Genomic DNA, 12,158 nt, shown 5'->3' with positions numbered 1-12,158 from the left:
CGGACCTGCCTGGTGTGTTCCTTGGTTTTCATAATGCTCTCTGCACTTTAAACAGAACCCTGAGACTATCACAGAGCAGGTGCATTTATACGGAGACTTGATTACACACAGGTGGATTCTATTTATCATCATCGGTCATTTAGGACAACATTGGATCATTCAGAGATCCTCACTGAACTTCTGGAGTGAGTTTGCTGCACTGAAAGTAAAGGGGCCGAATAATATTGCACGCCCCACTTTTCAGTTTTTTATTTGTTAAAAAAGTTTAAATTATCCAATAAATGTTGTTCCACTTCACGATTGTGTTCCACTTGTTGTTGATTCTTGACAAAAAAATTAAATTTCATATCTTTATGTTTGAAGCCTGAAATGTGGCGAAAGGTTGCAAGATTCAAGGGGGCCGAATACTTTTGCAAGGCACTGTACAAGCATTCATTGGGGTGGTGCTTATAATTGGCAAAAGCTTTGTCATCTCTCCCACAGCAACTATAAATATTGTGGGGAAGAATGACAGGAGTTGATCTTTTTCTTAATACCCTGTAGTGTACGCAACGCAGAGAAGATATAGCATTTGCAGCCACCACACACAGTCATGGTTGCACCACTTCCCATCATGCATTCAAGATTCAAGGGGGCCGAATACTTTTGCAAGGCACTGTATATAATATATCTATGTGCGCTTGTCCTCGATAATAACGCATTGCTAGGCCACGGGCGAAGCACATTTGTTCCCGGAAATAATTAGCCCTCACAGGAGCGAAGATGACTGGAAAACAGACGTCTTTGGAGATATTTTTACGGCGAAAAGGGCACTTGACGAGCCTACAACCTCGAAGACCCATGAACTGTGAAGGAGTGGATTCGTGACCCGTTTGTGAATAAACCGAGAGATTCAAGCATGTCTGTGCAACAGTGGCGCCTCTAGAAATTTTTCATAGGGGTGGCCAGATGGGGCCACTTAAAATCTTGGGGTGGCCAAAACGAAAAGCCATAATTTCAGGTTTTCATTATATTATTGCGGTAAAAAGGTCAGGGGAAAACTACCGGAAAGACTTAAGGACACGGCTACTAATATACTTTGGTGTATTGTGTAATATTTGATTTTACTAATGATTTAATGTGCATGTTCATAACTGTCCAGTCAACATTTTGAGTTCCACGACAATTGTTTTATTGTGTTATGTGTATATATTAGGCATAAGGTGTACATTTAACTAGGGCTGTCAAACGATTAAAAATTTTAATCGAGTTAATCACAGCTTAAAAATTAATTAATCGTAATTAATTGCAATTCAAACTATCTCTAAAATGTGCCATATTTTTCTGTAAATTATTGTTGGAATGGAAAGATGACAAGACGGATATATACATTCAACATACTGTACATAAGTACTGTATTTGTTTATTATAACAATAAATCCACAAGATGGCATTGACATTACTAACATTCTTTCTGTGAAAGGGATCCACGGATAGAAAGACTTGTAATTCTTAAAGGATAAATGTCAGTTTGTATATTGTGACTAAATGTTGCCATCTAGTGTATTTGTTGAGCTTTCAGTAAATGATACTGTAGCGACTTAACTGTTCTGCCCAAATGCATGATGGGAAGTGGTGCAACCATGACTGTGTGTGGTGGCTGCAAATGCTATATCTTCTCTGCGTTGGGTACACTACTACTGTTAAGAAAAAGTTCAACTCCTGTCATTCTTCCATACGTCGCTTCCCACAATATTTAAAGTTGCTGCGGGAGAGATGACTAAGCTTTTGCCAATTAAAAGCATGGCCCCAATGAATGCTTGTATCTACTCCACTTACATGACACTGTCTCTTATCTCTGTATATAAGTAAAACGGCACCATTGTAGGCTGTTTGCGGCAATTCGTGAATAAGTCGTATCGTGAATGTGTTAACTGCGATAAATATTTTCACGTGATTAATTTTAAAAAATTAATTACCGCCCGTTAATGCGATAAATTTGACAGCCCTACTTTTAACAATTCAAAATAAATGCATTCATTTGGGATGGAATGCATAACTGATGCTCCAACAATCTAACGATATACTGGCAAGTGGGGTGGCCAGTGGGGTGGCCAACCAATTTATAGGGAAGGCCGTGGCCACCCCTGGCCACCCCCTGGTGGCGCCACTGCTGTGCAACAGTAAGATCAACTTGTAGAGATCGCAACTGACGGCGACCTTATTAAACGTAGATTTGAGACAACAACTCTACCGAGGTTCTGGATTAAAGTCATTCTGGAATATCCTGACATCGCTACAAGAGCATTGAAAACCTTGCTACAATTTCCAACATCGTATCTTTGTGAAGCGGGCTTCTTAATTAATGTTTAACGACAAGGCGAAGTCGTTAATGGTGAGAGCGGCGTGAAGTTGTTGTGTGCAGCTTACATGGCAGGATGTATCTGAGGAGAACTTTTCTACAAGTCCTTCCATGATCAAACGTAAGTTAATACTCCTTTCTTTCAAGAAAGTTTGAAGTGTTTACTTTGGAATCGCTGCATTTGCGCATTTTGCGGCTATGTTTAAAGTTACGCGCATGCGCAGAACCGCATCGTTGCAATTTTTGATGGGTTGCAAAATTTGTCAGAACACCGTTCCGTGAGAAAAAGACCCAAATAACACCGGTCCTTGTTGCAAAAAAGTTTGGGGACCCCTGCTCTAAGGGATCCGGTTTGCAGACGTTAAGCAGTGGCGCCTCCAGAAATGTTTCATAGGGGTGGCCAGAAGGGGCCAGTTAAAATCTTGGGGTGGCCAAAACTAAAAGCCATAATTTCAGGTTTTCATTATATTATTCCAGTAAAAAGGTCAGCGGAAAACTATCAGAAAGACTTAAGGACACGGCTACTGATATACTTTGGTGTATTGTGTAATATTTGATGTCACTAATGATTTAATGTGCATAGTCCATAACTGTCCAGTCAACATTTTGAGTTCCACAACAATTCTGTTTTATTGTGTTATGTATATATTAGGCATTAGGTGTACATTTAACTAGGGCTGTCAAACAGACACCTTATTTGTTTCAACCCAGCCATAAAAAGAAAATAATTATATTTATTAGGGCTGTCAAACGATTAAACTTTTTAATCGAGTTAATTACAGCTTAAAAATTAATTAATCGCAATTCAAACCATCTCTAAAATATGCCATATTTGTCTGTAAATTATTGTTGGAATGGAAAGCTAAGACGGATATACTGTATACATTCAACATACTGTACATAAGTACTGTATTTGTTTATTATAACAATACATCCACCAGATGGCATTAACATTATTAACATTTTTTCTGTGAAAGGGATCCACGGATAGAAAGACTTGTAATTGTTCAAGGATAAATTTGAGTTTGTTTATTGTGACTAAATATTGCCATCTAGTGTATTTGTTGAGCTTTCAGTAGATGATACTGTAGCGACTTAACTGTTCTGCCCAAATGCATGATGGGAAGTGGTGCAACCATTACTGTGTGTGGTGGCTGCAAATGCTATATCTTCTCTGCGTTGGGAAATAAAATCACATTGCTTCCCACGATATTTCTAATCATAGGGAGAGGGATTGTAAGGCTTTAGCCAATTAAAAAAAGGCTCCAAAGGCTGCCAAAATTCACTCTACTAATTTTACACTGCCTTTTAGCTCTATATGTTGGTAAAACGGCGCCATTACAGATTGAACGCGACAATGCGTGAGTGGGTTGTGCAGCGCATGCGTTAATTGCGTTAAATATTTTAACGTGATAAATTCTTTTAAAAATTACTTACTGTTGTTAACGGGATAAATTTGATAACCCTACCATAAGCCTAAACTAAACACTCTGGATGAGTGTAACATATTATGTCTGTAACGTTAAATACAATTAGAAAACGATTTAATTAAAAAATTGTATATATATTAAAAAAAGGCATGTCTGATATTTTTTTGCCGATTCTGATACTTTGAAAATGACGTGATGGGACCCGATCGATCGGCATCTCTAGTCATAAGCATTAAGTAATGTCCATGATAGTGTCATGTCATAATTATGACGGTCTTATGACAGTCCTATGACGCCACTGTCAAATAAAGTGTTACCTATTAACCCAAACAAATCAACAAGTAAGTCGCACTGGACTATAAGCCGCAGAATTCAAAATGAGGAGAAAAAGTAGTGGTTTAAAGTCCGAAAATTACGGTATTCAGTTTTTTGAATCCCACGCCATGAAAATGAATTTTGACCATCGGGCAGTAATTTAGCGCTGTCGGACTGCAAAAATGCATTTCTAATATTTCATATTCCATTTAGCACAACACTGTTATTTGACATGAGCATACCATTTATTTAGTCATCTAAAACGAATACTTTGATTGAAAAATATCCTGTAAAAATATTGGAGTAGAGAGAAAAAACAGTGAAGGCATTTTAAAGTATGCTCCAGTCATCAGCCTCATGTTTGTTGTGGTTCTGAATCTTACTGCTCCTCCAAATACGACTCAAACATATGTTGCTGTATGCCACAGGCTTCCTCTGGATCGATAATATCACTTGAAAGATCCACACTTGAACCAGAATCGCTGAAAAACGCTTCAGATGAAATTGCTACTCTGCTGACGTCATCATCCAGATGGAGGCGCCAGAGCGCTATAATGACAGGAGGAGCTAAACGGCAGATTAAAAGACTCATTTCTCATCATCAGCGCTTTGCCAAATTGTTGTATATAGTCGAATCGTCTCAATATATGATTAAATTCTAATGATAAATAGAGCTGGGAATCTTTGGGCACCTAACGATTCGATTACGATTACGATTCAGAGGCTCTGATTCGATTATAAAACGATTATTGATGCACCCCCGTCCTTTTTTTTTAAAAAATGTTTTGTACATTAGTTCCAAAATTGTTCAAAAATCCTCTCAGGCTAAACCAAACTACTATTTCAGTATCAAGTTAACATATAACAGTACACAAATATGCTAAAATAACAGTAAATAAAAAACTTCAGTCCCCATTCTGTATCAGCAGCTTTAAACTACATTCAATTAATTTAATGTTGTGAATCAACTGTTACAGTTGTTCAAATTGCTCCCGTTATTCCATAATTTCCCTTCTGTCTACTTTTTTCAAAACTATTTCATCATTTAAAAAAAGTTTCAAGACAAGATTATGCCGATTTAGGAGTATTTTAGATAAAAAGTTAATTAGGTTCGCTACAACAGAGCCTTCTAGAGAGGTCCACTGTTTTAAGATGGCGGATGTTTACTTACGCCGGAAAGTCTGTCAATTCGCGTCTCTGTTCAATAATACATGTTTTAACACTGACGTTGTCTGTCATTTTGCATCTAGTTCTACATATATATGATAGCTACTGTAGCCGTATGTTTGTAGCAACTAGCAACTGGGCGTTGTTTGTAGCGGCTGTCAGCCGCAGTCAGGTATGATTGTTTTTTTATCTAACGGCATGAGTTGAACATGATATTTACCTGGTATAATTCAATCATCAGAATTTGTATATTTGCGAATCGTTCTCGAATCTTCCACGGCCGAATCGCGAATAATCTAAGAATCGGAAATTTCGCACGCCTCTAATGATAAAGCTATTTAAGATATTTTTAATCATGTCACAGGCACTTTAAGGATCGTTTTCCGTTATTAAATTACCAGGTTTTAATCGGGAAACGGGATGATTCATTTCTCGTTTTTTTGTTTGTTAACGCACATAAAAACAAAAATGGAAATTTCATTCTCAGTTTTTTGTTTTCCAAAATTAGAAGGAAAACGAAAGTCCGAAAGTTGAACACAGTACACCCCCCCCCCGCCTTCCCCCCGAACGCACACCGGATAATTGCCTTGAAGGACCTGTAAATAACTGTCCACTAGCAACCCCCCCACCCCTGTTGGACCATCCACTCAGGGATCCCGTTTATGCTTATCGCACTTGGGCCTTGTTCACATTTGTTCGACTACTGGCCTTACCGGTTTAGTGGCGTTGTCGTAAAAGAGACACACGTCCAAGTAGTGAGGGTATGGTTCCGACCAGCCATCTTCCGTGCAGTTCCGGCTTACCCGTCCCATCTCTATGTAGAAAAGCATCAAGGACACATTAGAGGAAAGCCAAACATAGGATGGAAAGTCTCAAGCTCACCATCTTCAGGGCCCATAAGGTCGTGGAAAAACTCCGGGCAGTTGACCACTACCACTTCACCCACGGCGGCCGCCTGCCAGCAGGTTAGGTTGTCCCACATCCATGGGCAAGCTGGGAAAGAAAAGATGTGTGAGGACGCACAATGAGGAACGACTTCCTTCTGAGAAGCAGTGAGGTTCACAGACAAATTCAGTACGTCCATTGATTTGTATTGTACACTTTTGGAAGACAAAGAGTTTACAAGTGGAATGTACATGACATTGGCTTGATGAGAGGGTAAAATCACAGGTTCAATCCCAGGCGCCAGCCTTCCTTGTTTGGAATTTTTGTGTTCTCCCCGTCCCTATGTGGGTTTTCAGTTTTCACCGAGTATTCCGGCTTGCTCCCACTTCCCAAAAGCACGCATAGTAGGCTGATTTAACACCCTAACTCCCAGACAAGCGGACTCGTGTCACAGGGACTCGGACTTGAGTCGCAAATTTGATGACTCGCAACCCGACTTGGAATTGAAGAAAAAAAAACCTAGACCTAGACTTGACTCGGTTGAGCAAGGAGGGTCTGAGACTCGACTCATCTTGTGAGGCAATATCTCGAGACTCGACATGACTCGTGAGAGAATGACTCGAGACTCGACAAGCTGACTTGAAAAACTTATTATTCATTATTACTCATTATTGGTTACCACCTGCCAGTGATCTGCTTGGAACACCATAGTGGTTTATTCCCTCCAGACTATACTGCATTGTTTTTTTTTGTTTGTTTTTTTTACCTGTGACTCGACTTGACTTGACAACATTTTGAGTTGACACGACTTGTCTTTACAACCTTTTACTTGATACAGCTCTTCTTTACAACCTTGTGACTCGGCTCGAATCGACATGACCTTGACATCAACCTTTTGACTCGACTTGTGAGGCAATATCTCTCGACTAGGCATGTGCCGGTATATTTTGACGGTACGATAACCGTGAGCAAAAATACCGCGGTTTCACGGTATCACGGTATTGCAATTATATCTCCCAAAAATTTTGAGATGAATGGGTTAAAAAAAAAAAACTTTTTTCCATTGAACAGGATTTTTTTTTTCAGACCATAGCTGGAAATTGGAACATGAATATATTGTTAAAATAAATAAATCATCAATAAAAAAAAGTATTTTAAATAAAATTAAACTAAATATAACTTATAGACTATATTCACAGCAACAGCTGAAGTTGCTCAAGATTAGAGCAAGAACAAAATAATTTCTATAAAAAAGTAAAAACACTTCTGAATAAAATTTTTAAAAAATTTATACTGCATGACTTTTTTTTTTTTTTTTGAGGGTGGAAAAGCTTAAGTGAAGTTTCGCCATTTTTAGCCACTGTGTCAACTCTAGTCTACATGATGTTATGCCTTTGTGTTAAAAAGAACATAAAGAATTCATAAGTTAGTTAAAATTGTATAAGTTAGTTAAAATGTCAATATTGTTGTGGAAAGGTTTCATCTAAAAAATAAAAATAAAAAAAAAACATTGGGAGTGAGACCCCCCCTTGATCCAGCGAACGTGGATTTGTGCTTAGGGCAAGATCATCTTTCACAATTAGTGATCTTTGACGTTATCCATTTTTCCCCTTCATTCAAGCGAATCAAGCTTGTTTTCTCACTCTGCGGCTGTCACACTCAACGAAGTTGCTCTCCCAGGTAAGCCTAGGCTAACAATAATCTTTGTAAGCTTTTAGTTAGTTTGTATATTGAATTTGAAAGGAAAATGTGTGTTTTGTTTTTGGCGAACTTTTTCCATGGTGCTAATCTGTTGAAGCTACTCACATGGAAAAATCTAATTGTACAACATTTTAAATGTATTCATTTTGTATATTACACCTACCACGATTTGAGAGCTCAATAAATTGAAGAACAGTACACCTTATGTTTGGAGTATTTGTTTTTGGGTTAGCTGGCTGGCTAGCCGATAGCGTCACTTTCACACACAGCAACAAACGGGAGGGGGTGAGCGCTGCTGCGCCAAGCCGCTTCTGGCTGCATTTTTGACACAAGAAAAACAGCGAATACCATACTACGGTCTGACGGAAAATTTTAGTGGTTTTGAAACCGCGACTTTTTCACACCACGGTAAACCGTTAAACCGGTAACCGGCACATGCCTACTCTCGACTCGACACGACTCGTGAGACAATGACTCGAGACTTGACTAGCTGACTCGAAAAACTTGGATTGGTTCCCACCTGCCAGTGATCTGCTTGGGACACCATGCTGGTTTATTCCCTGCAGACTAGACTGCATATTTTTTTTCTAGCTGTGACTTGATTTGACTTGACAACCTTTTGACTTGACACAACTCTTCTTACAACCTTTGACTTGATATGACTCTTCTTTACAACCTTGTGACTCGGCTAGAATCGACACGAACTCGAGACTCGACATCAACCTTGTGACTCGACTCGACTTGTGAGGCAATAACTTGAGACACAACATGACTCATTAGACAATGACTCGAGACTTGACAAGCTGACTCGAAAAACTTGGATCATTATTGGTTCTCACCTGCCAGTGATCTACTTGGAACACCATGCTGGTTTATTCCCTTCAGACTATACTGCATAGTTTTTTTTAACTGTGACTCAATAACATTTTGATTTGACACGACTCGTCTTACAACCTTTGACTTGATATGACTCTTCTTTACAACCTTGTGACTCGGCTCGAATCGACATGACCCCGAGAGTCGACTTGACATCAACCTTGTGACTTGACTCGACAACATTTTGAGTTGACACGACTCGTCTTTACAACCTTTGACTGGATACGACTCTTATTTACAACCTTGTGACTTGGCTCGAATCAACATGACCTCGAGACTTGACTTCAAATCAACCTTGTGACTCGACTCGACTTGTGAAGCAATATCTCAAGACTCGACATGACTCGTGAGACAATGACTAGAGACTCGACAAACTGACTCGAAAAACTTGGATTGTAGATTGGCTTCCACTTACCAGTAACCTGGCTTGAAACAACATGCTGATTTATTCTCTACAGACTATACTCCATTTTTTTTTTTTTTTAACCTGTGACTCGACTCGACAACCTTTTGACTTGACACGACTCTTCTTTACAACCTTGTGACTTGGCTCGAATCGACATGACCTCAAGATTCGACTTGAGATTCGACTTAACATCAACCTTGTGACTCGACTCGACTTGTGAGGCAATATCTCGAGACGCAATACGACTCATGATACAATGACAAGCTGACTCGAAAAACAGTGATCTACTTGGAACACCATGCTGGTTTATTCCCTTCAGACTATACTGCATAGTTTTTTTTTTTAACTGTGACTCAAAAACATTTTGATTTGACACGACTCGTCTTACAACCTTTGACTTGATATGACTCTTCTTTACAACCTTGTGACTCGGCTCGAATCGACATGACCCCGAGAGTCGACTTGACATCAACCTTGTGACTCGACTCGACTTGTGAGGCAATATCTCGGGACTCGACACGACTCGTGAGACAATGATTCGAGACGAGACAAGCTGACTCAAAAAACTTGGAAAGTAGATTGGTTCCTACCTGGCAGTGATCTGCTTGGAACACCATGCTGGTTTATTCCCTGCAGACTATACTGCATAGTTTTTTGTTTTTTTTAACTGTGACTCGACTTGACTCAACAACCTTTTGACTTGACACAACTCGTCTTACAACCTTTGACTTGATATGACTCTTCTTTACAACCTTATGACTTGGCTCTAATTGACATGACCTCGAGACTCGACATCAACCTTGTGACTTGACTCGACTCGTGAGACAATGACTCGATACTTAACAAGCTGACTCGAAAAACTTGGATTAGTGCCCACCAGCTAGTGATCTGCTTGGAACACCATGCTGGTTTATTCCCTTCAGACTATACTGAATAGTTTTTTTGTTTTTTTTTATCTGTGACTCGACTTGACTCGACTACATTTTGAGTTGACATGCCTCGTCTTTACGACCTTTGACTGGATATGACTTTTATTTACAACGTTGTGATTTGGCTCGAATCAACATGACCTCGAGACTTGACTTGACATCAACCTCGTGACTCGACTCGACTTGTGAGGCAATATCTCGAGACTCGACACGACTTGTGAGACAATGACTCGAGACTCGACAAGCTGACTTGAAAAACTTGGATCATACATTGGTTCCCACCTGCCAGTGATCTGGTTGGAACACCATGCCGGTTTATTCCCTGCAGACTATACTGCATAGGGTTTTTTTAACCTCTGACTCAACTTGACTCGATAACCTTTTGACTTGACTCGTCGTACAATCTTTGACTTGATATGACTCTTCATTACAACTTTGGTACTCAGCCCGAATCGACATGACCTCGAGACTCGACTCGACATTAAACTTGTGACTCGACTCGACTTGTCCAGGTAAGACTCGGGATTTACTTGTGACTCGGATCACAATGACTCATGCAAATATCTGCAAATTTCTCCAAAGGTGTGATTGTGAATGGTTGTTTTTTGCACTATAAGTGCACTGCCATTAGCTCGCAAACAGTTCAGAGTGTACCCACCTCCAGTTGGCTGGAACAGGGTCCAGCACCGCCACCACTCTTGACAGGATAAGCGGTACAGACGATGAATGAATGAATAAATGTAAGACACACAGTACGGATCACTCTTTCCTCTACAGTTTCAGCTAATTAATTTGTCCCGACTATAAATACATCCTTTCTTTTCAGTCTTCTTTCAGCTCTTTCTCCAGATGTTCACCATCACTCATGCTCCAGTGGTTTTGTAGCGCTTCAGAGGCGTGTCCAAGTGCATGTACACTATATGTGTGAGAGTGTTGACTTGCATGACAGTCTCATACTAGATAGAGTATATTGTGGAGACGTGTGCAAGTGTGTGTTTGTAGACCTTTCTCTTCTTCCTAATGTGTTTGCTTGTGTGTGGTGAGCCGGACAGGAAGCCAATTACTTTTAAAGGGCAAATCTGAGTCAAATGAGGCACACTGAGTTGCCCATGAAGAACTGCATCATTGCCGGCTATACTGACGTGAAGGTACAATGGCCATACTACACATTTACTATGCATGCAACCTACAGCCAACCCTACAATACAGTACAGTACAGGTAGTCACCGGGTTACGGCAAACCTGACTTAAGCGATTTCGACTTTACGACGCCTGCGTCTCAGCTCGCATTTTTTTTTGTTTTTGTTTTTAAATTATGACTTTTGTTTTGTGATGCATGGTTTTATTTTGGCGTAGAAAGCAACAAATTTGCATGTTTATTTCATAATAAATGCGGTGTTTTATGCTCCTGAATGAAATGGACCACTTGGATGTGTGAAGAAGCGATCGATATATTCATTTGGTTTTTTTGAATCCCGCGTTACGAAAATGACAGACTTCCGGCTTTGGTCTTGCATTGAGGAAGAGGGCGCTGTGACGTGTACGGGAGAAGGAGTCCTCTTCACCATACAGCCGTAATGTTGTATGAGAAGGACTAAGGATTGAGGTGATTTTGGGGATTAAATTGGTTCATTTTTCGCATCACGCCAGCCAAACGGCTGCAGAATTTTTTTTCTGCACCAGGGAGAGGCGTGTGAGCCTTTTTGGGGTTTCAAAAGGTTACCATTCACCAGTGGATATTGGCCAAAAGAAGCCCTACTACTGTGGGACCACGGGACTTACGAGGAAGTGAGTAAACATCGTGTTTTGTATTATGTCAAATACTGGGATCATTTTAATATCTACAGTGGGGAGAACAAGTATTTGATACACTGCCAATGGGTTTTCCCCAATGGGTTTTCCCATTGGCAGTGCATCAAATACTTGTTCTCCCCACTGTGGGTGGCTTGCATTTTGTGGCTGACATGCTCCTTGTCCCCTCAGCTGACGACCGGCGGCTTGCTGCACATCCCCCTGCCGGGAGAGCACTATACTCGGCTTGTTGCCCTCTTCATGTGCCCGGTGTTGTCAAATTTTCCAACCAATCAGAAATTGCAAGTGAGTTAAAA

At 40.1% G+C, this 12,158-nt stretch overlaps 1 protein-coding gene across 4 annotated transcripts in view; it reads right to left on the bottom strand.

Moving 5' to 3' along the window:
• Nucleotides 1-12,158, bottom strand: part of LOC130929570 (pituitary adenylate cyclase-activating polypeptide type I receptor-like) — a 74,770-nt gene that overhangs the window by 33,849 nt on the left and 28,763 nt on the right. For all 4 annotated transcript variants that reach the window (XM_057856812.1, XM_057856813.1, XM_057856814.1 and 1 more), the window contains exons 4-5: nucleotides 6,136-6,246; nucleotides 5,967-6,067 (exon numbers count right to left, since the gene is read on the bottom strand). In XM_057856812.1, coding sequence (XP_057712795.1) covers nucleotides 5,967-6,067; nucleotides 6,136-6,246 — 212 coding nt within the window. The remainder of the gene's footprint in view (nucleotides 1-5,966; nucleotides 6,068-6,135; nucleotides 6,247-12,158) is intronic.

Source organism: Corythoichthys intestinalis, chromosome 14 (assembly GCF_030265065.1).
Source record: "Corythoichthys intestinalis isolate RoL2023-P3 chromosome 14, ASM3026506v1, whole genome shotgun sequence".
Taxonomy (NCBI): Eukaryota; Metazoa; Chordata; class Actinopteri; order Syngnathiformes; family Syngnathidae; genus Corythoichthys; species Corythoichthys intestinalis.
This window is presented reverse-complemented; position numbering and strand designations above follow the sequence as displayed.